The sequence below is a fragment of the Hemicordylus capensis genome, chromosome 2 (assembly GCF_027244095.1).
Source record: "Hemicordylus capensis ecotype Gifberg chromosome 2, rHemCap1.1.pri, whole genome shotgun sequence".
NCBI classification, from domain to species: Eukaryota; Metazoa; Chordata; class Lepidosauria; order Squamata; family Cordylidae; genus Hemicordylus; species Hemicordylus capensis.
Window position 1 is genome coordinate 63,848,814 of NC_069658.1, and position 27,180 is coordinate 63,875,993.

The 27,180-nt window shown below is 41.7% G+C and overlaps 1 protein-coding gene across 5 annotated transcripts in view; it reads right to left on the minus strand.

The window, feature by feature from the left end:
- Window positions 1–627: 627 nt before the first annotated feature.
- Window positions 628–27,180, minus strand: part of ELL2 (elongation factor for RNA polymerase II 2) — a 67,019-nt gene continuing 40,466 nt past the window's right edge. For all 5 annotated transcript variants that reach the window (XM_053293507.1, XM_053293508.1, XM_053293510.1 and 2 more), the window contains 7 exons: window positions 20,100–20,224; window positions 19,889–19,982; window positions 15,563–16,136; window positions 10,848–10,914; window positions 5,419–5,590; window positions 4,962–5,006; window positions 628–2,070 (listed from right to left, as the gene is read on the minus strand). In XM_053293507.1, the coding sequence (XP_053149482.1) occupies window positions 1,954–2,070; window positions 4,962–5,006; window positions 5,419–5,590; window positions 10,848–10,914; window positions 15,563–16,136; window positions 19,889–19,982; window positions 20,100–20,224 (1,194 nt within the window). In that variant the 3' untranslated portion in view covers window positions 628–1,953. The remainder of the gene's footprint in view (window positions 2,071–4,961; window positions 5,007–5,418; window positions 5,591–10,847; window positions 10,915–15,562; window positions 16,137–19,888; window positions 19,983–20,099; window positions 20,225–27,180) is intronic.

The following is a 27,180-nucleotide window of genomic DNA, read 5'->3' on the forward strand; positions in this document are numbered from 1 at the left end:
TCTGGCCAGTAATAGACAAGTGTCAAGACTGGTATTACTTTTGGGTTCTTTGCAGAAGTTGAATTTAACTTGTCAAATGTCATTCACAGCAGTTCACCTCTCAACCAGTCCATAAAGACCCTAAAGCTGATAGACCAAAGTAGTACTGTTCAAAAAGAATAAATATTGCGTAGGATCCAGATAAGCTAGTCATGACTAAATACCATGAAATTAAAGTGGCTGAAGTTAGTCATGACTAATGTGTCCAATTTATTTCCAAAAAGCTGGGATCTTGCCCACTACCTTTAAGTCTACACGCTACTTTCTTGGGATCATGGGTGTCCCACAGACACAATTACACTTTTTTTGCAGTTTACTTTGCTCAAATTAGTGACCTAAAGAGTCGTGTATTAAGTTGAGATCTTCTCTACACTGAAGTGATACAAATAACTTACAGCTTTTGGCTGTAAAAAAGTAACCCATTTGCTATAAGGAAATTTCTGTCATCTTATTGCATTTCCAACAAAATATATGTCCAAGTGTTAGTCTTAAAATATGAACCTTGCTTTTGAACTGAACTGTAAAGCTTGAACTGTAAATTCTATCAAATATACACATTTTAATGTATAGCAATAAACAACAATCAAGTTGATGCTGGAGACAAGTTTATTAAAGATACTACCAAAATTTTGGCAAACATTCCAAAAAAATCAGACTTGTAAACATAATGCTTCCCTTCTCAAGTGGCAGGACTGTGAAAAAAAAATTAAGACAAAGAAAAGACAAGTATAATCCAAAAACGCGATTTTGTGACCAAATAACTTATGTTCCCACATGATAAAATGATGGTTTAAATTAATTAAACCATTAACTGCATGAAATGAAAGTTTGTGCTGTTTGATGATCACAGTATTTTATAGTTAAATACATCTGTGTTATATTCCTGACACTCAGGGAAAAAAATCTTTAAATATACATTTCATGTAGGCAATAGCTTCATTGCATATTTCTCTTCAAAAATATTTTATAGCAGTATATAAATAGGTCGCCTACATGTTTAATTTTACAATTTTGCCCCAAAACTATAGAACTGATTTTTGTAAAGTATCAATTTTCCTCCAATAACAAAGCTGACAAATTGTTGAAATGGAAACATTTGTCTTCCAGAACAGAAGTAGCAGGTTCCTAGGAAAAACCTGCAGTAACACTTGTCAGTTGTTTTAACCTGAATATTTGGCTTATGTAGCAGATTTCCTCCCAAACTGTTTTTGCTCAACATGCACACAATTTCCTGCACGCGCGCGCGCGCGCGCGCGCACACACACACACACACACACACTTCAGACACCAGTAGGCCACAGAGTGCTCTCCCTTTTGATGGAGGGAGAAGCAGAGTATTTATGGAGCAATCAAGATAACACAAGCAAACACCGTAAGGCAACCATTGCAGTGGGGGTTGAAGTCACAAAAATAAGTTACTGTTGTTGATACACAGGTTGTTGTATATAAAAACTTCTATATACACACCTCTTAACCCTCCAAAAACAATGGTGTTTTTTTTTAAAGTTTTTGTGCAAAATTTTAAACTTTCTACCATTTAAGGCAAATAGTTTTGCATTAACAAGAAAAGTTAATGCAAAACAGGCTTGTATTCATCCAAAAGCTTCTCCTTTTGCTACAATTCTCCTTTTAAAAAATGTGCACAGCCTCAGATTAGAGACTGGATCCCCTGTACCCAACGGTAAATAATTTCCATGGATAAACATGTATTAAGAAAAGAGGGACCAGGAAAAATAAAGCAGCTTCAACTAAGCAGGGAAGCAACATCCTCACCATCAACAAAAATAGCAACTCAGTCTGCTAACTGTGAAACTTCTGCATTAGGGAAGTTTCACTCTTTTAAACCTCAGAAGAAGTCATATGGAATTTTAAATAAATAATCTTTAGTTTATTCACATCTTCTGGTCCAGAGCTCTAGTGCCATGGCTCTGCTTGCCGTTGGTCAAATTCACCTATTAGTCTTTTAATGTGAGCCAGCTTGTTATGAAGGTATTCACATCTGCACTTTTCTTCATGGTAGTTGGGGCTAGACTATAATAGCAAAAAAGGAAAAAAAGGTAAATTTATCATAAGTTCACTTTGTATTTCATAGTAAGACATACACACACCTTTACTTTGTGTAAAGCCTATGCCCATAACTTTGTTAATAAATTTTGAGATCAGCAAACCAGAAGCACCTACAAGTAATTAGAATTTACTATAGTCTTGAGGAAGTTGAATACTCTGATGAATATAAAATGCATAAAGAATTCTACACGGCAAAGAAAAACCATCGCTTAGTGCAATGTTCCAGTACCAAATACCACCATTTTGTTATATTGTGGGACCAACTGAAGTGTTTGTACATTATTTTATATGGAGAGATCCTGGGGATACAGCTGCATGGAGCATCCTACCCAATATGTCCACAGATAAAGCCAGTACTTTCCGGAAGTGATTTACTGATTCTGGCAGCTGGAAAATGAGCCACTTATGTGAACCGGCTCTAAGAGCAGTGGCTGTACTCATGGGTCAGCAATGTCACACATTATTTCCTTAACACAGCAATGCTGCCCTTGATCTTGGCTAGTTGCATAGAGAAGGTTACAAACAAACTGGTTCAGGATGTTATGCATTATGTAAACATTCACAAAGCAAGAGACAACAAAGAAAACATTAGCTGTGCTTCCATGCTTTCAGTGGTCTTTAGAAGTACTTAAGTCAGGGGTAGGCAATCTTGACTCTCCAGCTGTTGAACTACAACTCCCATCAATGTTCCCTGTAACAGGGATTCCCATGCTGCTGCTGCTGATTATTATTATTATTTATCTGATTTCTATACAGCTCTTCCAAAAATGGCCCAGGGCGGTTTATATAGAGAAACAACAAACAAATATGTCACTGACTACAACATCCTCATCTGCAAGGATCTTTGAATGGCAATTGTGGGAGTTGTAGTAGACATATAGGAATCCCTGTTACAGGGAACACAGACTCTACTCATCCCCAAGCTATAATAAATTGAGGCTAGGGATGATGGGAGTTGTAGTTTAACAACAGTTGGAGAGCCAAGGTTGCCTACTCTGACTCAAGTGTTTCAGTTAAAGGCTTTCTGGGATTTAGGCAAGGCTTCTGCTGGATTTCACTCATGGAAATCATTCTATTAGGTAGTGGTTACACCTTAGCTGGAGTTGTTCTTTACTCTGGCATTCCATGTCAGGAACCTAGGGGGTAGGGGGTGCTCTCTCATGCATATACCTCAACTCGTGGCAGGGCTAGCTAGCCAGGCCTCAGTAAGGTAGCTGAGTTCATATCCCTCTTGTCTGCTTCTCACATGCTACTTTTATGTCAGAGGAGGGGGCTATGTCCTTCTCTGGCCTTCCTTCTTTCTCTTTTGCAAAGCTTCCCTAAATGCCCTTTCTGGTCTTACCCCTCTCTCCAATCCTTAGCTGATGTAGGTAGCTCTGAATAATCCATTTCTTCCAGGGCCTTGTGCTACCACATCCCTCTCCAATTCTCCCCAGCTCTATTCCATATACTAAGAAACATTTTCAGAAGAAAGGTGGCTAACGTATGGCTCACAGATGTTCATAAGAAACCCGATTACTCCAGTCTGAAAGTTCTCATGGGTTTTCAAAATCACTATTCACAGCTCTGAATATCTGGGATCAATACCAAGCCTCACTCTCTATTATGGTTAGAAGATTCAGTTAGCAAGAGAAGACCTGTGAAAAGTCCTCAATGAGCCAGAGGCTGCCTGAAAATGGAATGCCACGAAAGGCAGGACTAAAGCGTATTTCATTCATATTGAGATCCTCAGAGGACGATTGGGAATGTGAACTGCTTGTTGGCTCAATCTTGAGTGCACCTTTTATAGTCTTTTCTCATATTGGTGAGAAAAATGCACACAAGTGATGTACTGGCAGTCTGTACTGAGAGTGAGCTGCTCAGAGGCCATTCATGCAGGCAGCTTTCTAACATGCACCCAGAAGCCAAATAAAACATTTGTCGCACGCTACTGAAAGTCGGCAAACAGAAGCATTTGTCCAGTTTGATAAATAAGCCTCATGCAATGTGAATCAACCTTCCATCATTGGTAGGGCAAGAGGCAGTGTTTCCACTCTGTAAGTTTAGGAAGGATTTCAAAGCGTTTTATAAAAATCAAACTGTGGATCATGTTGCCTAAAGAGGTTTTTTAAACAGGCTAGTTAAATAAGCATACAGGTTTGATTAAAACAAATTGGTTACAGGCATGAGCCACATGGTTCGGGCTTGCATATTCCTCTATCCTCATCAAATTAAAGGGAGATGTAAAATTTAAGGTTGTGGTTTAGTACCTGCACTGTGTTTCATCCAAATTTGGTCAATTGTGGCTCTGACTTATATTCCTTTGGGATGCTTCTGTATTTTATTGCATTTATTTCATATCTTGTTTTATTGTTGGCTGCAAGTTGTTTTAGTTTGTCTTGACAAACAAGCAGGATATAAACAACAAAGGCAGGATATAATCCTGATTTGCTAACCTGACCTGTAACTAACTAGTCTGAACAAACCACAGTTTTCCATGTTTTGACAGAATAAGAAACTGTGGTTTGCTCAAACCATGATTGTTAACTTTAAGTCTCTTCCTCATGCATATAAAGGGGAGGGAGCGGGCATGGGTCAGAGGCTTGTGCCCATAAAAACAAACCACATTTTACTGTTACATCTGAATTGGGTTAAAATGCAAGCGCAGGAAGTAGACCTTCATGATTCAGTGCTCAGCTCTTGCCTGTGGGCTTTCCCAGAGGCATCTGGTGGGCCACTATGTGAAGCAGGATGCTGGACTAGACAGGCCTTGGGCCTGATCCAGATGTTGACTGAGCTCTTATTAATTCTAGTCAGTCAGTACAGCACACACACACATATATAGCACACAATAATCAAATACAATCGATACAAACCTGTTTGATCTTCTGATATTCTTGTAAAACTTCCTCGTGAAGAATCTACAAATTGAGAGTTGGAACAAGAATAGTTTGATGGCTACCAAGTAATGTTAATCATTATCAGTCAACCTGAGAATTAACTGAAATTGCCTTAAATTTGTACCCAGCTTAACACTGGGGTTAGAAGCTAGGACAGAGAACCCTGTTTACAGGAACGTCTTATTGATCTTGCACATCCAGAAAGTCTGTCCCCTCCTGTATTTTCCGTAGTCTGGGAAACATACCAGTGGGGATTAGCTCATATATAATACTGTCAAATGTTTTTGGATTCTCTAATAATAGGTCAGAACTTCTAACTTTAACCAAATTGGAGTACTGATGTAAAAAATATCTAGTAATACTATCCCAATCATAAGGCAGATCTCCATAAAAAGTTACACAGTCTCAAAAGAATGCACAAAACAAGTTTTACCTGATACTCTTTAGATCCTGGAGAAAGCAGCTTTCGCTGTGCATCTAGTTTCATAAACCTCCTAGTAACACTCTCCATCCTTGCATGCAAGTTTCTATATTCATCATATTCTGCATTGAAGTCATCCTTGTAATTTTGCCGTTGCTCATATGAGACAATTGCTATATATTTCCTTTAAAAAAAGATATAGATAATATATATATTTAGAAAAACTGAATTTTCAGTGATTGCCACCTTAATTTAATTGTATTTACTTATCCCCTCTTCAAAACCTTATCCATTTTATGTATATTCTTTGACCCACCACCCCACTGGAGTAATGTCGTGGAGACCCAACCACCTGATATAATCAGTCAGAATTATAACCTTTTAAAAGTGGTGATTCTCTTTATTTAGCAGGGGGAGAGCAACTGGCCCTATCCATCCCCAGCACAGCATCCCTCCAGTGGCTGTTACTGGTGTCTATCTTATTTTTTAGATTGTGACCCTTTGCAGACAGGGAGCAATTTTATTAATTTGATTGTATCTATGTAAGTAAACCACTTTGGGAAACTTGTTGAAAAGTGGTATATAAATATTTGTTGTATTTGTAGAATCAGTCAGAATTTACCCATCATTTTGTCCAATTCAATGTTCCTAAAAACTTTGCCTTGTAAACCTGATTGGAACCAAGTCCTACAGAATATAAGAGCCTTGCTGGATCAGGTCCAACCACGGCCTATCTAGACTAGCATCTCATTTCTCTCAGTGGCCCACCCGATGGCCCTAGGCAGGAGGTGAGCCCATTACCCTTTCCTGTTGTTGCTTCGCTGCAACTGGTATTCAGAAGCAATCTGCCTCTGAACCTGGCAGCAGCTTATAGCCATCAAAACTAATAACCACTGATAGACTTGTCCTCCATCAATTTGTTTAAGCCCCTTTTAAAATCATCCAAACTGCTGGACATCACCATATCTTGTGGTAGAAAGTTTCAAAGCTCAAATTAAGAACATAAGAACTTAAGAACAGCCCTGCTGGATCAGGCCCAAGGCCCATCTACTCCAGCATCCTGTTTCACACAGTGGCCCACCAGATGCCGCTGGAAGCCTACAGGCAGGAGTTGAGGGCATGCCCTCTCTCCTACTGTTACTCCCATGCAACTGGTACTCAGAGGCATCTACAAATTATGTGCTGTGTGAAAGAATACTTCCTTTTGTCCATTCTAGATTTCCTGGCAATTAGTTTCATGGAATAACCCCTGGTTCTAGTGCTTGAGTGAGGGAGAAAACCTTTTCTCCACACACTCTTTCCACACTATGCAACTATATATATAATTCTCTAATGCATATCGGTGGCTAAACCTATGTGTGGCAGCTCTCGCAAGAGTTTGCGAGCAGAAGCACCTCATTGGGCAGTGAGGATTCCATATGCAGATAGGGAGGAGGAGCCTATGATGTTGTGCAACTGTTACTGGTTGGAAAATGTTCTTGATTGCAGAGGAGAGGAATCTATGGGCTGGGCTGGGCACAGAACATCTGTGCCTCTAGTTCACCACTGCAGCTGCTCCCCCACCCACTGCCACCATTTTCTTCCCTGCCGCCACCTTCTTCCGCCTGCCTGCCGGTGCCACAGTTTTGTCTCCCCACCCACCACCTGTCCCTGTCACTATTCGGCAGCTGCTAACGAACTCTCATGAGAGATGTCTTGCATGGGATTAGCCATGGGTATGTCTTAGCGAATTATATATACAGAAGATATAAAAGGATAGTGGGCCGGGGTCTGTGAAGAGAGGGGTCATGAGGGAGGAAAGAGCTCTTTCAGGAGAAGGACGCTGTCGTTTTGTGAATTAGACGAGGAAACAAGATGAACAAGACCTGTTAACTCAGGAAGGGAGAGAAAGAAAAAAAAGAGGGGAAGAAAGACGGGGGAAGTGCGAGAGAGAAGAGAGAAAGAGAAAAAGAAGGGAGCAGAAGAGAGAAAGAAGGAAGGGTTAGGAACAGGCCTGAGCCTATCAGCAGCCTGAGGGGAATGAGTGGACATGGCAGTGGCAGCATCAAGGAAGGATCCAGTCAACCACTGCTGCTGTTTGGGGCTACCGAGGCCATTGGTGGAGGGAGGCAGGCAGGCAGGCAGGCAGGCAAGGGACAGGCTTGGGCCTGTCAGTGGCCTGAGGGGAACGAGCGAGGCAGTTTAAGCTAGTAATTTTATAAACCTCACTCATATCTCCCCTTAGTTGCCTTTTTTTCTAAACTAAAAGGCCCTTAAAAAGATAAAATGATGAATTCTTCAACCCTTCTGTGAATTTGCAAGTCAGAATTTGTACGTTCTAGGTTTAAGATAAGTAAGCCACTTCTGAAGATCAGGAGTTGTCATGAGGGTGTTGGACTAAGGAAGGTGTGAAAAATCCCAAACGCTAAGGCAGCCTTGATCAGCTGCTATTGTGACTGGAGAAAGATAAACCACCCCTCATTATGGAAAATGCTTTACTAGAAAAGTTTTTTATACAACCAACATACTAGCTGTTAAAGTCTAGTGCCAAGTCTCAAGGTATCTCTCACTACACTTGGTGAGTCACTTCTTATTATCATTAACTTCTTTTCATTCTTTTTACATCTTCATCATGCTTTAGTTTGTGCATACAAGCAAAACTAAAGCATGACGTCACCTACACCTCTTCCAGCACCTTGCTCTACTGGGTTATTCCTACTAGATGAATTACGATTATATGGGCCATCTTGCTTTATTTATGAACAAAGAAGTAATCTGACAGAAAGTAGGTCTCAGACAATATTGGAGAAACACGGGCCTCTACTGCTCCTCAGGCCCTTTTATCTGCCCTGGGCTTCTGAACAGTGCCTTTGGGAGAGCAATTGCTAACTATTCTCTGAAACAAGTTTACACAGGAGTGCAAGACACCATTTGCTCATGTTTCTGTACAAAAGAGGGGGTGTGCACTGCCCAAGTAGGACAAACAGGGCTCTATGCCAGCTACAGCTGAAATGCTGTAGACATGTGCAGGCCGCCTGATTCCAGGGACAAGAGTCACGTGGACATGGTCAGAATGGCACTATTACTGCTGTGTTTCACAGCAACACATTAAGCTGTTGGGTAAGGTTGTGTCAGCACTTCAATTCACAATGTTCAAAAGGACAGACTACTGTTCTTTTCACCAAGGGCTGATTGTTAGGTTTATTGCATGTGCATTCTCTCAGGATAGGTTTTAGAAGGGGGTTGGTGGTTGTTGCAAGGACAGTAAGCACGTTACTTGTGATGTGTTCTAGCATAGATTTTGGAAAGGCATTTCAGGTTCTTCAGACACTGAATTTAGTTTTCGGCTTCTGAAGAAGTTCTTCCATCAGCACATACTAAAAATCAGCAACTGGAAGTTTTAAACTAGTTTTCTGCAAGATTTTTATAATAGCATGATCAAGCTTCTCTGGTAACTAAAATTCAACCAAAAATAGCTAGCTAGATTTGCAGAGCAACAGACTGGACAACTTAAAAAGAGGAGTTTATACATATATACATTGGAAAGTTATATTACTAGAAAAATCTACCCCAAGCATGGTTGGTTGAAGAGTATGTCCGATTAACTTTTTTCTACAGTCATAACCATGGCTTCTCTTACTCTTCTGTGTAGGAATGGTCTTTTAAATGCAGAACTAGCTTGCATTGCCACAGAAATATTAGCCTCAAAGGCTCAAGATGTTTTGAAGCTGTTTGGTACCCTTTTACTTCACTGGCTGCTGTGTCTCTTCACCCTCATTGTCCTTTGTCTCATTTAATCTCACAACCATGTAATCTGATTATCAGTGATGGCCCATGTGATTTTGTTTGGCATTTGTACAGTTATCAGGCTGGACGTACCATTCTGATGTTATCAACAAAATCACATGGATTGCCACAGCCAGATTAACACAACCATGGGAGCAAAGGACAAAAATTGTGCCCAGAAGCAGCCACTATACAGCATTGAACATTATCAAAACAATGCAGATATGGTTGCAACAGATTTCAGAAGTTGCAACCATATTTAAATATAGGTGATGTTCAGCACATAATTAGATAAATCCTAGATTTGAACACCAAAGTTGTCTAGCATTGCTCTTTCAGATTGTTCTATTACTGTTTTTATTTTGCTTTGAGTATCAGAAAACCAATATAGAAATTCTACCTCCTGTCATTTTTGGCACCAAGGAGGGGGCCTCTTTTACAGAATCAGAGCCCACAGGGACAGTGCCATTCCCATGGGGAAAGCACTGAGAGAAAGTATACTACTGAAATGTCCCCGAGGGCTCCAATTCCATAGAAAAGGCTTCAACAGTGTCAGAAATGGCAGGGGCTGCACTGGGTGCATCCACCTCTGTGGGGAACATGGAGTGGTGCCCATTTTTTGGAGTATGACATTGACAAACAGGCCTAGTTTTTACATATCGGTTTCTTCTATATAAACTGCACATTTTTTCCTGGGTGTGTATACACATGTACATACAAATATATACACATAAAGAGAGCCCCTGTATCAGGTGTATAGTCCACAGCCTCAGAAACCCTTCAGCATCATTACTGACATTTGCCTCTGAGCACATTTCTAGGTATAGAGGAGAACCTCCACATCCACAGATTTGCATATCCGCAGTCAGGTAATTAACACCCTACATCAGATTATGCAGGGGGGAACTCAGCAAATAAGGGGTTAATTCCACATTTCTGCAGGTCAAGAATAGCCGGAAATTACCTCAGATAAATTTCTGGCTGCCCTTTTGTGACTCATTTCAATTTTTAAAAGGCACATCCCCTGTGATGTTTCACAGAAAAATAGGGACTTTGGGCCGGGGGTGGGGGCATTGCTGGACTGCTGAAGACCTGTGGAGAATGGTAGGGCAATTTATTTTGGCATTTGGCTCACCCTCCCCTCCCCCAGGCACTGGGAAGCTAATCCCCGGAATTCCATTGCTCTAATGCCTCAGTTTTCGCGGTTTCCTCAGAATGGAAACCCCAGAAATACAGGGGGTCCTCCCGAACAACAGATGGCAATTGTTTCCTGCAGATCTGTGGGAACAAGTTCAGGCTATTTTTCATATGGACTATCCAAACAGAAAGTTGCTCACTGAAGGAACAACCGCGATAATATCCTTGCAGTCAAGATTGCTGTACCTCCATTCAAGGTTTTTTGCTATCTGGATACTTACTAGTTTATACTTTTGAAAAGGCCAGATAGAAAGTGCTTCATAATGCAGTTTTTCATAAGGTGGCATTTGGGTTAAGAAGCAGCGTGAAAGTGGCTGTTAAACTTCAAGTTTACTTTAGAACTTTCTTTTCACTTAGCCAACACTGCAAGGTTTTCATGCAGGTTTTACACTCTGTAATGGGACAGCTTTCAAACGACTATGAGGACTGTACAAATGGTTTCTTGTCCCCCTACCCACCTCAAGTATCATCTTACTTACACAAAGTAGTCTGGTAGTTCACTTGTTGACAAAGGATCCGTGGAGGCAGCACAAGTCTCTTTAACACCTACAAAGAAATACAAGTTTTTACACTTTAATGAGGGACTGTTCCAAAACAAAATGATCTGACTTTGAAGCGCCTACAGAGGCCACTCCCTTCCACGGGTTAGTTCTGAGGGACAATTAAGAGCAAAGCACATCATTGAATGTTTATAATACAGGTTGTATGACAAATCCTGACAGCCAACAACAGCAGGAACTTAACATGCAAAAGCAACTTCAGTCTGCATACAATTAAAGCAGTCTAGTCTTAACCCAAGGTCAGCTTTCTATTATTTTGAGACAAGTTGTGGCATCTGCACAGCCATTCAGGGATTTCTGTGGCAGATGTCGGTACACAATAGGAGATGGGAGTTTTACATCAACATCCAGCTTTCAGGCGAGTGAAATAAAGGACAATGGAGAGGAATGCCAAAGTGCTTTTCTTTCAGCCAATTTCTCCTCTTCACCAGCTGCAAAAAGTTATAGACATTCAAGGATTATCGTGGAATTTTATGAATTCCCACTTTTCTATACAACGTATTTTCTAGCATAATTCAGAGAATGGCAAGAATTCATAAAAACCAGTGGAAAGCAAAAAATAAAAATAAAAAATCACAATATGCAATGACCAGGTCAAAGCCATTACTCCTCTGGATTAAGGGCAACAGATTGGACATAATATATCCCTCACATGAGAAGAAGGTGCCTCCACTTGCATCCGGGAGCATGCAGCTACCACCCCCCCCCCCCGCTCCCTGGATGCACCGCTGCCATTCTGGAGTATTTACCAACCCTGAAGAGCAGCTGGGGTGGGTGGGGTGGGGTGGGGGCAGGGGCTGCAGAGATCAAGATAGTGAGAAAGCCCTCTTGCACAAGTAGAACTCCCTGTGCAGTTCCTTTGATCCAAGCAGCATTTTCACAGAGGTATAGCACACGTTGGCTAAAGTGCTTGCTTGTCAGTAAGTTTTTAAAACCACCAAACTGATATTCTAGAAGAGAACATTTAGATAAGGAATTATCTTGGACCCTGATATTTCATGGTTATGACTAAATAGCTATGCATGTTGCACCATAACACGAGCTTACACTTTGTTGTACTGTTAACACAAGAACAAAATATAGAAATTTGATGTAGTGGATATCAATACGCATGCTAAGTGAGACACGTTAGAAAAATACACCATCTTAATTATTTCCAAGAACCTAATTAAATATGATGGCTTTTGTTGTTGTGGTTGTTAAGCAGGAATTCTGTAACTGCCTGTTTAGACACAAGAAGGAACAATCCATGGTTACCCTGTGCTGTTAAAACCAACAAAAATTCAAGCTGTCCTAAGCCTCTATCAGGACAACCATGTCATGATGAGCCTCAGTGAATTGCAATCTATTGTCTCTAGTCAGCAGTACACTTCAGCAGGGATTTGTTCACAATGCTGTAAACCAGCTTTTGAAAGGAGTTTTAAAATATGCCACAACTGAATTCAGTTCCTGGGAGTGTTTCATAGTGTGTTTTTAAAAAGAAGTTTAATTGGATAACTGAAACTGTCCCTGTTGATACCCAACAACTTTGGTTTATTTTTAGAAACTGTATTTTCCCCCTTTTTAACTGCAGGGTCATCATCTTTCCCCCAAACAGGGAAGACAAGTGGTCAACCTTCAGCGTAACTTAACTTTAGGGCTACCGAAAAGTAAACCAACGCACACATTTCAGCAGTGCATACAGACTAACTCAGTCACCCATGTTACGGCTACCAACCATATTTGCCAGTCAATTTTAGATCTCTGAAAAGTTATATGGGCACACAAATGGCCAGGGTGCGTGTGCGGCAGCTTCCAAAATGGCCACCGTGACCGTACAGAGGACTGCCTGCCTGAAATTCGGTGTTAGGTTTAAAAATAAATTAATAAATATTTGCAGTTTAGAACCCTGAACAAGCTCAAATTCGAGGGGCACAAAAACGAACATGCCCAGTCCTGTTTGGACTCAAACCAAACTGGGCAAACCAGTTTTGTGCACACCCCTAACTAACATACAGAGCAAGGAAGCATTAGTGCAACAAGAGGAGCAGGCTAACAGCACTTTCCAACTAACTGCACACAGTGCACTGGGGAAAGGGCAATTTAACATCTCCCTTCCCCCTAGAAGCCCTCAGGGACAAATCTTCAGGTGGCACAGAGGGCTCCCCGAGGGACGGGAGGCTGTCAAGAATTATTCCTTCCCTTGGTTCTGTTCCTCCCACTGCACTGGTGCCTCCTTGTTCTGTACATCATTCACTGTGCAGATTGTGTATGTCAGATTGCAGTCCCAAAATGGATATTATTTTTATGAAGAATATTTGTGTACCATTTTTCAACAAAAAAAGTCACCAAGTGATTTACATAGCAAAAGGGATGGTTCCATGTTCCAGAAGATTTCATAATCTAAAAAGAAAACCAGGGGGGAACTAGTAGCAACTTCTGGGAGGGATGCTGTGCTGGGTTGAATAGGGACAGTTGCCTTCTCCCTGCTAAATCTAAGAGAGCCATTACTTTAAAAGCTGCTTCTCTGCCTAATTAGCAAAGGCATTTGCTGTGGCTCTAGAGCAGTGGTGTAGTTATAATCCAACGGGGGGGGGCACAGATAGGCCTGGGCCCCTGAGGAAGGGGTACCCCCTGCTGGGTGACAGCTTGCTCTTTGCTGACCTTCTCATGCCTCCCTGAAGAAGGGGTGGGGGGCAGGAGCCCATCTTCACTTTTTTAACCATAGCTCAACCTTGCTATGCCCCTGCTCTGGAGGTACAAGTGTCAGATGGGGGGGTGGGGCGGAAACCCACACAAGACACATAGATTTCACAGTTTACAAAAGAAAAGTTATAGGATCCTGAAGAGGACAAAACCTGTGTTTTCCTCCCTCCGTTTGTTATTTGCCAGCCTCCCTAGCCACTAAGAGACCAGGTGCAATACTACAAGAGCATGACCATGAGAACTATTAGAGCTCTTGCTTCAGTTTTTTTGAAATTACCCTACCTTCTCTCCAAGGAAGCATATTGGTTGAATTTCTATGAAGCCATGGAATCAAATATATTATGATTTATAGTCTAAATAAGCTGTTAGCACAAGGCGTAAGAGCAGAAGTGCCTGCATGCTACTGGTGGGAAGGGCTATTTCCAATGAGCTCTTTTCTGCCTTAGGTTCATTTGCATTAGATCCCAGTGGGGGAAAATTATGAGTTTTGTTCAGGGGAGTGCCTTAACTTCTTTGTTGAATCTCAAGCTCTCTTTCTCCTCCATTATGTAACATATACTTCCCGAAACAACAACAAAAAAGATACTGTCTGGTTTGAGACAACTCTCACATCCCGTGAACAATGCTAGACCAGAATGTTAATTCTTATAATTAAGAGAGATTTCGAGTTTCCTCAGATTTGACAACGCAACAATTCACAGCATATTTACTCTTTATTAAGTTATCTTAAGTATAAGAAGTGGAGCAGTAAAGGAGCACTAAGAAATGCTGAAAACCGAGCGCAGTATCTATGGGCACACATGGTTAGAGGCCACACATTGGGCAACCACTGTCATTTTCTCTACCAAAAGGTAGAACCTAGGAGCGCTTGGGGTGGGGAGGAAAATAGCTTATTTATGCACTATTTTAGTATCACAGGATAAAACTATTGTTTCACCTGATAAAGGCCTCATGCATTTGAAGTTCCCAGGTCCTGGGAACATCAAGAGAACCTATTTGAAGACTAACATTTGTTCTGCATGTTAACTTTTTTGCACACAGGGAATTCTTAGTAAGCAGGAGTGGTATGTAATTACAACAGCTTCACTGTGTTCAAAATTTACAAGACTTATTTACCCAGCCACTTTCAGGATAATAAGAGTTATACTACGTTGCCCTCATCTAGTGCACCAGCTCTTGGGGGAAAAAAATCTTGCCCTTCTTTCAGTGCATGTGTTTAAGAACTGAAAGTATTTATCCAAGGGGAGAAAAGAGAACACCTCCATTCTGTTTAAGAGCTCTAGAAGGTTATGTGTTGCAAACCCTAATCCCTGCTAACTTGGCAAAGAGGCACCTTTTAATGTGGCGATTCTCTTTATTTAGCAGGGCAAGAGTAACTGGCCCCATTCACCCCCCAGCACAGTACTTCCAGTGACAGATAAGGCAGTTTAGAATTAGATGGTCATGGTATATTCTTGTCATCTTTCACAGCAGTAACATCACATATATCCAATATTGTGATTAATTAAGGTTAATTAAAATAAGCAAGAGCTTACAAAAACATTCCTACTGATTACAGAAATTGTTCAAATAAGCAATCAACATTTGCTCAAACTGTATGTGGTTTTTGTTAATATAACTACATATGTTAATTTGTATTTGTAACTTGCTCTCAAATTCGGGCATATGGAAGGCACTGGGGCAATTCTTCTATTACTTTTGCAGCATGGGAGCAATTTGCATCTGGTGTGGTCCCATCATGCACTGGAACTGGGAATGTCTGCATTTGAGAGGTATGTAAGGAAGATGGGAGGAGTTAGAATGAAAGTAGTCACACCATTCACCTGTCCCATGTTCTTCCTTTATGTGATGATGCATTGTGGGATCTACCATGTGGGAGCTGCTTCCACACCATAACATCATTTGCCCTAAATGCCTTGGTCATTCAAAGAAACAAGCAGTAATCCTACCTTCACTCAAATTTAGACTGGAGTTCTTGAGCTTGGCAATTTCTTTGCTTTCACAGTCTCTCTCCTTCTGTGCAACATTCCCAACATTACGCTCTTTGATTTGGTCCTTCTCCTTATGCTTCTTTGACTTCTTTTTGGATTTTTTGTGCAACATTGAATGTTTCTCATTTGTAGTTTTTGGGCACATGGACAGATCTTCAGTAGGTGCTGGGATTTCCAGTGGAGTCCTAGAAGTATATTTTTGATGCTGGTCCCCAAAAATGCTGCCATTCTGGCTCAAAGTGTCAACAGGCAGGTCTTGAGTCCCCCGGCCTTCAGGAGTGCTAGGGGAATTGGAGTTAGAATTTACAGTCCGAGGAGGATTTGAAACAGGAAGGCAAGTTGGAGGAAGTGGTGGAGCAGCTGGTGTTGCAGCAACTGCAGGGGGAGGTGGTGGTTGAGAAGTTTCAGCATTTTTGTCACCAGAATTAGTCAAATGACCGTTTAATGTTGGTTGAACTCTATTGGTAAGATGAGATATCCTTGGTTTTTTATTCATTAAAGGATCAATAAAATCAGAATCCAAAAGCCGTTTCTGTAATAAAATGTATAGTTATTTTTCAGTTACTAAAAAGATATGATTTCACAAGCATCAGTTAGTGATAGTCCGATTTCTACTCCACAAAACAAGAATTTCCTGCATTGCCGTATGTGCGCTCTTTATAACTGAGAAAAGATGCCCCCTTTTAAAGTGGCGATTCTCTTATATGTTTAGCACGGGAAGAACAACTGTCAATTTCTAACCCCAGCAGAGCATCCTTTCCGATTAATGTTGCTGGTTTCTACCTTGTTTCTTTTTTAGAGTGTGAACCCTATGGGGACCGGGAACCTTTTAAAAGCTATTTCTGTACATAAACTGCTTTGAGAACCTTTGCTGAAAAATGGTATATACAATTTTTGTAGTTAGCAGTAGTAGTACAGGTATTTAAGAAAAAAATAGCAAGTGTGCTTCAAATTGAAAATGCCATGGGAATTCTCTGTTGGATAATGAACTCTTTCCATTAAAAAACTAAAATAATTCACATTGTGATTTATTATTAAGATGAATGAATACATGTTTTACTTAATCCTAGCTGGTGTTCTGTTAAACTTTTTTCTTCACATGGGATGAAATGACAATTTCAATACTACCTTAGCCATTGTCATTAAGACCCCACAGTGGCGTCTTTTGAAACAGAGCCCCTGCATGCTTCAACACCCTTTGACTGCATGGTACTTTGTTCAGTCAGCAGTTCCCTGGGCAAACTAGTAGCCACATTTTGGAGAGTTTACAATGTGATTTGATGGAGTAAGGCTGTAAAACTGGAAAGACGACAAATGCCAGGTGCATGCAAGATCAAGTAGTCAGGCAGGTTTTGTCCCATGTCTGAATCACATCAATATGCATACTGACCATTTCAAAACAATGCAGAACCACTTAGCACAGCTTCATACCACAGAATTAAATCCAGTTTGAATTCAGAATGAGTAAGTGCATACATACATAGGACAGAAGCCAGCAGATCTAAAAGCTGGAAGAATAATTCTTCTCATAAAGTATATTAGAACTGCTTCATAGATATGGTGCTATTTGCTTATAATTGCTCCCGAAAAAAATTCTAGCAGCTTTATGAATGCAATGTTTTCAACTCTGGCATACATCAGAATAAATCTGATTGACATTTTTAAAAAATAAGTATGCAAGGAGGAAGGGGGGAAAGAGCTGAAATATTAAGCAACATTGATATAGTAAACACCTTCTTAGTTTGAAGCAGCAAAAGAATACCCTTATTTGAATTCTCTTACAATGAAGAAAAAATTCAATAAAAAGGCAGCCATACTTTTGCTTCTTAAAAAAGGAAGGAAGGAAGGAAGGAAGGAAGGAAGGAAGCCACCAACGAGAACTAATAATTGTTTAATGTATTTTACATGGACTATTAGGAAGTCACCAGCCTAAGATAAGAACTTCCTATTTATGGAGAAGCTGAAAGTTGAAAAATCTTGACACAGAAAACACCGCACCCAGAGGCTCTGGTGTGCACCCCAAGTTCAAATGTGCACATGGAGTGTCACAAGAACTGGAATGCCTCATTCTCTGCACTGTCCATGTGCCCAATAGCACTGCATACAACACATTCCCTGGCATCAAAGAGGATGGGATGTAGGCGTGTGTCCGAACCGGTCCGGCGGCCATTCTATAGAATGGCCGAACTGCCGGACCGGTTCTGCCCTGGTTGGTCCGGGTGGGGGGGTATTGCTTTAAGGGCGGGGAGGGCTTGCTTACCCCTCCCGTGCCTCTTTGCCCCCGTCAGTGGCCGTAATCTACTGTAAAATTGGGGCGCTGGAAACCAGCCGCCCCAGCCGCCGCCGCTTCCGCCGCGCCCCCCCCCCCACGAGCAAATTAGAGAAAAAAAGGCTACTGCCTACAAGGAAAGGCTACTGCCGCCCTGCCGCCCCCCCACCCGCCACCCGCCACCCCCCCACGAGTGCTCACCAAGTTAGAAGAACTTAGAGAGGAGCTCGCGAACAGAGCTCCTCTCTTATCGAAGCCTCCGGCCCAACCGGGGCCTTGGGCGCGTGCGCACGCGCGCTAGAGCTCTTTATCCTATAGAGCTTTTGCCGGAGGCCCGGTCTACCCACCGGGAAGAAGCCGGGTAGACCGGGCCTCCGATTGCCGGAGGCCTGGTCTACCCGGCTTCCTCCCGGCGGGTAGACCGGGCCTCCGGCAAAAGCTCTATAGGATAAAGAGCTCTAGCGCGCGTGCGCACGCGCCCAAGGCCCCGGTTGGGCCGGAGGCTTCGATAAGAGAGGAGCTCTGTTCGCGAGCTCCTCTCTAAGTTCTTCTAACTTGGTGAGCACTCGTGGGGGGGCGGCGGGTGGGGGGGCGGCAGGGCGGCAGTAGCCTTTCCTTGTAGGCAGTAGCCTTTTTTTCTCTAATTTGCTCGCGGGGGGGGGGGCGGCGGAAGCGGCGGCGGCTGGGACGGCTGGTTTCCAGCGCCCCAATTTTACAGTAGATTACGGCCACTGGCGGGGGCAAAGAGGCGCGGGAGGGGTAAACAAGCCCTCCCCGCCCTAAAAGATAGGCTCCCCTTTGGTGCTGGTCCGGACTGCTCCGGACCATGCACATCACTAATGGGATGTGTCCTGGTGCTCTGTGTATGGACCACAAAAGTACCTTTAGTTCATGACCATTTTATTGCTTTAGTTATACCCTATACCTAACCTATTCAATCCTGCAAGGGGGTGTGTGTCTTTATAGCAGCAGCAAATAAATGCTAAGTAGAACAGATACCAACTGAAACAAATCTTGATTGAAACATATGTTCTAACATATGAACGGAAGTCTAGAACAGTAAACCTAAGGTTTCAAACTTATGCTCACTTACTTCAGGAGCACTGTTCCCTCTAACAGAAATTCTCAGATTTTGACTACAACTCCCCACATCCCTGGCTACAATAGCCTTTGTTTGCAGATTATGGGAGTTGTAGTCAACAAAATCTTGAAATCCCTGTTACAGGGAACACTGTTCAGGAGTAAGTCCAAATGAACTCAACAAGACCTACTGCTAAGCAGACTTGCATAAGTGCTGCATAGAGGCAAAGTTTAAGCTGAAACTAAGTAAAAGCATCCATTACACTATTTTGCATTTACTAAACACCTTAAGTGGTGCAGTGGGGAAATGCTTGACTAACAAGCAGAAGGTTGCTGGTTCGAATTCCTGCTGGTATGTTTCCCAGACTATGGCAAACACCTTTATCAGGCAGCAGCTATATAGGAAGATGCTGAAAGGCATCTTCTCATACTGTGCAGGAGGAAGCAATGGTAAACCCCTCCTATATTCTACCAAAAGAAAACCACAGGGCTCTGTGGGTGCTAGGAGTCGAAATTGACTTGATGGCACACTTTACTTTACCTTTAAACCAAGCTGATCTATATATTTTAATATTAGCACAGCACTATACTAGCAGGCTACCTTGGGAATTCAGAAATCACAGTACAAGAATGGTAACAGAATTAATACCTGCAAAACATGTGGTTCCACTCCTGCCCAGTACTAAATAAATAAATGTAGTTCCACATTTGGGTATCTTGGAGTTTAGGGACTTTAAACCCTTCACATGATTAATACATTAGATCTAGTAAATCATTACAAAATCCACACTCAAGGTGAAGTAGTTCTATCTTCACAGGAGGCTTTACTGTAAATTCTATTCACACCACATATTAGTCAACTGAAGCTTTCCTACATTTACTTATGCATTGTCTTTCTGCAGTGTACAGAATATAAAGAGTGGCAAATTAAATACCTGAGAAGGAGAAGCAGATGCAGCATCTTTAATAGTACTCAGAGGAGATTCCATGTGACTGGTACTGGTAGCATTCTGAGATGAATTTAGTTTTCTGTAAAGATCACCCACATTCCAGGTTACAAGGAAAATCAAGCTAAAGATGCTCTAGCAGATATTATTTCTTGGAAGTCAATGGATTCTCTCTAACCTAGAAAGAAATTGAACTTACCGAGAGAGTATCATTTCCAGCGACTGTCTGTCTATTTCATTGTATCCTGGCCAGTCTTTCTGAACTTCTTTATAAACATATTCTTTCAGTGTATAAGAGTTGTCCTTTGGATTCAGATTGGCCACCTATAGAGGGGGATTACAAATACAAATCAGTAAAGTTATCTGCAAATCAGCAGTATCTGAAAATAGATTAGACATCTGGAAGTCAAATTCAGCACACTCAGAATCTCAATCTTGGGTCATGACTCCAAACATTTATTTTAAAAATTATGTCCCATCCTACTTACTCCCCAGGAGTAGTTAGGGTGGGCTATAACTTCATAAGACTAATATACAAAAAACCCTAGTGTATTCAATTATTGAATTTTTTAAAATTACTTTATTAATAAACAGAGCAGCAGAAACAAGGAACAAGTAGAGTCAGGGAAGCTATAAAAGGAAATAAGACTTCCTTCAGAAAATGGGAGTCCTGCCCAAATGAAGAGAACAGACAGGAACAAACTCTGGAGATAAGAAGGGAGACAAGAAGGAATGCAAAAGGAGTGTTTGAGGAGCATATAGCTAGAAGTATCAAGGGGAATAACAAGAAATTCTTTAAACATATCATAAGCAGAAAACCTGCCAGGGAGGTGGTTGATGAGGATGTGAAGGGGATTATTGAGAAGGATAAGGAGACTGCAGAGAAGCTGAGTGAGTTCTTTGCATCTGTCTTCATGGCGGAGGATACTGACCATATACCTGCTCCGGAACTGAGCTTCTCAGGCTTGGAGGCTGACGAACTGGACGAATTTGAGGTGATGAGGGTGTTCTAAACTGTCTTGAAAAACTAAAAATCGCCAGGGCCAGATGGCATCCACCCAAGAGCCCTTAAAGAACTCAAATGCAAAATTGCTGCTCTCCTAGCAAAAATATGTAAAGTTCCCTTACAATCAGACTCTGTAGCAGAGGACTGAAGAGTAGCTAATGTAACTCTGATTTCAAAAAGGTAGCTGGGGGGATCTGGGAAACTACAGGCCAGTTAGCTTAACTTCTGTGCCAGGTAACTTGACGGAAAGCATATTTAAGGACAAAATTATTAAACTTATAGAAGAAAAGGACAAGCATGGCTTCTTCTGCAAAGGCAAGTCCTGCCTCACTAACCTTCTGGAAGTTCTTTGAGAATGTCAACAGGCATGTGGATAAAGGTGATCTGGTTGACATAGTATACTTTGACTTCCAAAAAACTTTTGACAAAGCTCCCAACCAAAGGCTCTTGAGTCAACTTAGCAGTCATGGAATAAGGGGACTAGTAATTGGTTGAAGGACAGGAAACAGAGGGCAGGAATAAATGGACAGTTTTTGCAATGGAGGGAAGTAAGTAGTGTGGTCCTCCAAGGATCTGTACTGGGACCAATGCTCCTTAACTTGTTCAAACATGATCTAGAAATTGGGGTAAGCAACCAAGTGGTCAAATTTGCCGATGACACTAAACTATTTAGGGTAGTGAAATCCAAAAGAAATTGTGAGGCGCTCCAAAAGGATATCTCCAAACTCGGTGAGTGGGCAACAAAATGGTAGTGGTGGGCCACTGTGTGAAACAGGATGCTGGACTGGGTGGCTTTGGGCCTCATTCAGTTCTTATAATAAAACACTCAGCTAAGCTCAAAAGTTTGTCAGAAGAGACATATTTAAGCAGTCTTCTTAGTAGCCTCAGGAAACTTGACATGGTAGCACTGGCATAGCTAGTGTGGGGGAGCTCTGTGTTCACCCCACCGCTGTGCTTGCCCTCACTGATGGCGTGTGGCAAGCACGTGTGGCCCAATCAGCTTCTGCAGCCTACCTGCCTCTACTTCCTCTGCCCATACAACACTTGGACGTGCTTCCAAGTTTTGTGTGGGCAGAAGGAGGAGAGGGACAGGCCAGAGGAGGTAGCAGATATTTCAGTGTTCATGGGACACTCTTGAATACCAGTAGCTCCGTCCCAGCATGGCAAGCTTCTCTTGGGAGTTCCACAATTGTGATGCTACTATTGAAAATAATCTATCCCATTCGGTCACCAATCTAGCCTCTGCAAAGAGTGGCAAACAGATCAAACACTTCATTGAACAATCCTAACAGTGATTAAGATTGATTGAAAGTGAGCAGGATTTAATATTGGACCTGGTACTTTCTAAAATATGCTGGACTCAAACCACCGAGGGCTTTAAAAGTAAAAAGCACATTTTAATTGAGCCTAGAAACTGGCAACAGGTGCAGCTTCATCAGCACATTTTGTGGCTTCTCCTAATTAAAAGTTGGACACTTATGCGTGTGGCGTTTGGTCTGAGTCAGGGATGTGTTAAAGTTTATTTTCAGTAGTTTTTCTCCCTCCCATGTTACTTTGACTTGTATAAGTGTACTTCTATTTCCACTGCCACCAATTATACGATGAAGCCTCTGTAACTCTGTTGGTTTCTTTACCCTGATAACACGGCTTTGCAGATGTGAGGAGGGTTTATTACAGAAATCACTTAGTCAAATGTACTTTAAAACAAGAATAATATTTATTTAAAGATGTTATCTGAGGTTTATTTCACACTGATTAGTATGGCTGAAATCTTGCTTAGTTACAAAGTTGATCATTTGAACTTCCCACAGCACTTAGTTAACTTTACACACAATGTATAAGGCTTTTCACCTTTGAACCCAGTTCCTTCCCAGAACTGTACTTCATAATCCAGTTTTTATTACAGACTGTCCTAATAACCAAGTCCTTTATTTTTTACCATCTTATCCTCTGAGTTTTAGAATGCCTCTTTGAAACTATTCCTACCCAGACCCAAATCCCTACTCCACTGAATTTCACTTTCAACTTCTGTCACTTTCTGCCTCTTATGATTGACAGTTCTCCTAAGAGTTCTAAGCCAATTTGCATTAAAGTAGTCCTGCACCATTTCATCACAATGCTCTGCATGAATTGCTGCTCACAAGGATAGTCTCATGTAGGGTCAAACTGCCGAATTAATCCAAGAGAATACCAAAGCACATACGGTAATCAGCAACTCCTGATGTTCCAGGACAAGATACAAAATGTGTACCAACCCAAACTGACAAAATTATCTACAATTACATGATAGCTGCTTTTAAAAACCAATAAGAGAGGGGTGTGTGTGTGTGTGTGCGCGCACATAGATACACCTCCTTTCTGGATATGTAGAACAAGCAGAAGGCAGGAAATGATCCACCATTGGACCTCTGGTTAATCTGGGGCAGGAGGGGAAAAGGCTACCTGATTGCTGGGATTCTTACAAAAAGAACTTTGATCTGAGCCTGCAAAGCACTTCACATTTTCAAACAGGACAACATATTCAGGATCACTTAATGCAGATGAATGCTGCCGAAACTGCCAAGAGATCCTGGGTATGCTTTTTTGTTTGTACAGTATATTTAAGATGTGTTGGTGGACCACAAGGATTCTGGGGGAAATGAAGCAGACTAGCCACCTAATGGTGCAGCGCGGAAATGACTTGTTTAGCCAAGCATGAGGTTGCCAGTTCGAATCCCCGCTGGTGCTTTCCCCAGAATATGGGAAACTCCTATATTGAGCAGCAGCGATATAGGAAGGGGCTGAAAGGCATCATCTCATACTGCACGGGAGGAGGCAATGGTAAACCCCTCCTGTATTCTACCGAAGACAATCACAGGGCTCTGTGGTCACCAGGAGTTGACACCGACTCGATAGCACACTTTACCTTTATGCAAGACTGAAGGCAGTCTACCCCTGATGTAGAGAATATTAAAACCACAGGCAGATATATTGCTGCCCCTTAAAAGTTAAACAATGTTTTATCCATTTTAACCCATATTTTATTATAGCCTAAAAGAGTTTAAATTTTTGCATGTGCATGAGCGCACACACCCACATGTCTGAAATCACAATCCCTTTTCCTATCTTAAAATTGGCATTGGCGAGTGCTTTAAAAAAGGTAGCCGTCTCTCCAACCATATCATTATTTCAGTAATCACTTTTAAGCACCATACAAGTAGAGGTTCTCTCTCAGTCCTAGATGTCTAAAGTATGGCCAGGTTCCAAAGAAAAGATCTGAATATGCAAGAGAGAACTGCACATGAAGCTGAAGCTTTGCTTATTGTTCTTGGCACAGCAGTTGCTGAAGAAACAAACTGCTGTTTAGTTTAAAAAACCAGCTTGCCTCTCTGGCAGCTAGAACTGCTGCACTAAGAACAAAGCAGTGGTGTAGCAATAAAAACTAGTTTCAGATATTCTACTCAAGCAAACTTTTTGAACTGCACCCTCCGTTATCTAGCATAGTTTCTGCAGAAAGAAGAGAGCTTGCATTTTTTAACTATCAAATTTCTTTATCATCTCTTTTCACAGATTTGCAGTTAGCAAAGCTAGAGTCCTCCATTTCTCATGCAGCTGTTTTGGCAAACAATACCAGGAAATTGTCACAAAGTCTCTCTCGTCCTACCATCATTGTGGTCACTAAAACAATATTTGTTAAAGCAATATATACCACACATTTTAAAGCGGTTAATTTAAGTTCTCTAATGAGAATAAGATGAAACCTTATATCAAGATGTGGTCTTAAAAGTGGGCACTAGTTTTCTAATTAATCTGGCAATAGGTCTGATAACAAGACAGTGAAATCAAATTGAAACAAAGCAATACTTAATTTTTCAGAGTATTTGTTTTAAGTCTGTCTATACTGCAACACCATCTGTGTCAAGGACAAAGAAGCAAAATATGCATGTTTTCTAAACCACCAAATGCATGATTACAGGATACATGGAAAGCGGCATTTCTGATTTAATATCTTGCTTTCAGTGGTACTGTATTGTGGCCTGACTGAAGCAAGTGTGGCAGCAGGATGTGTTTCTTGCTCAGAGGGAGAGTACCTGGGAGTCCCCTTCAGCCTCTCTTCTACCTTCAACCTCCCCCTTCTGGCCCTATTCACTGGGCCAGGTCTGGGAGTAAGGAGTTGGCTAGAGGTCTGTGCTCAGGCTCAGAGGGTCACATGACTGCTGGATCTGGACCTGTACTACCTCACTTCTATTTGTAAGGGCTGGATTATATTCATAGCAACATCACAGTACAAGATGCCTCCATGCCTTCCTTACAGCACCTTACAGCCGTTGTTTTGCTCAAGACTAGTATGTCTGCAGTTATCTGCTCTTGAATACACGCAGAAGCTCTTACCCTATCATTACATGATGGGGGCAGCCATTAGCCTGAGTTAGACAATTTGTTATTCAAAACAATATACAGAAACTTCACATTGTGTACTGCACAATGGGAAACACACACTTCCACTGCGCTTTTTAAACACAACAACTCAAATAGTCATTCCGATGAGCTTCTATGTGTCTTCCATGTTTATTTTCTCTCTTTCAAAGTGCATAAAAAACTCCAGACAAATAATTTAGATATCAGTGGACTGGCCTTGCCCCATGCCATTCGGCTGAAGGCAGGGGTTAACCTTTTTGTCGCCCACAAGAAAGAAAGCCAGAAACAGGCTGCAGATAGCCGAGCCCCACGGCCCTTCAGTCAGCCAGCAGGAGTGGAGGAGGAAGGGGCTTGCTCCTGCTGCCTGCACAGTGGGCTTAGAGGTAAAAAGAGGGCACTGGGACTCCCCTCCCTGCAGCTAGCCACCACCACTGTGCCCCATCACATTTTTTTCATGGAATAGTCCGTGTCTAACTTTCTTGCATTAAATGGGCACAAATCATGAGGAACACTGTCCCTTAACTTACCTCTAAGTAATCTCCTTGTGCACCCGTTTGCCATTTAGCATGGTAAGAAAACATAACTTGTTTTCTTACCCTTTGTTCCTTCACTGCTCTGGGCACAGCTGTACTGTAAACATACAGAGAGCAGCAGAGGAACAAATGAGGAACCGACAAAATATTCAGGGACAGGTCAATGTGTCATTTTGATTTTATGTCACAGTGATTTAAACTGACCAGAGCTACCTTTGCAAGGATACTCTTTTTCACAGTTAGAACTATAGATTCGGATTTATTTTTGGAGAGAAAGCGTATCCATCTCTCTAGTGGCTGACATACGGACTAAGCATTTCGCAGAGTGTTTCTGCCCATGCATGGAGGAATTTCATGTTACTCCCCTTTCCTCCGCAGCTGCAGCGGGATAGCTGAAAATCACCTCTCTCTTTTGTGCCTGTGCTGAAGCACTCTCTATGCATATCTCTTAGTCTAGATGCTGGCTGTTCAGGTAGAGGCTTAAAATCTTTTTATTTCATTGAATCTACAGGTGATTTAAGCCCTTCCTCTCCCTTCACCCCCCGCCACATGTGAGATGTTTTGATCAGCTCTGCTTTGGTTTTGTATCTGATGTTTCATGGGCAGGATATAGATGAAATAGTCATTACTAAGCACCATTGAAATAAATGAAACATGACTAACACGCCACATTTATTTCAGTGGTGTTTAGTCATGACTATTTCGCCTGCATCCTATGTTGCACCTTTGTTTTTATAAATAAGCTGATATAAGCTGTCTTGGGCAGGGTATACAACTGTAAAATCATTACACACATAGCTTAAAAGATTATAATATTAGTGAAGACAAAGGGCAGCATCCCAAGTATTTGCACACACATACCCCTCAAATCTGCTTCTGGGGGTCTCCCTGGCTCTCAGGGACATAGTTTTTGGGGAGGCACAGAGGTCTGCAAATCCTCAGCAACATGTTTCTGACCTTGCAGAGCCCTTCCGGAGCTCAGGGAGCACTTGGCTCCTGTACAACAGCACCCAGGGAGGAGTTGTGCAAGGACTCTCGACATGCCCCTGCAGGCCCTTGAAGCACACATGCTTCTTTAGGATGTCAGCCACTATGTTTTGCTTAATTTCTACGCACCTATGCTCATAATGATAAATTACAAGCACAGATTCTAAATTATTTGCCACTACTGCATGGCTTGTAGTTCTAACATAATTCTTCTAACTATGTTAACAACAACAACTTTATTTGTTAGCCGCCCCATAACAAGTTGTTCTCTGGGTGCCTCACAACAGAGGATTAAAACACACAATAAACACACATAATACATTAAATCATAACAGAACAAAAAAAGGTTTAAAAAA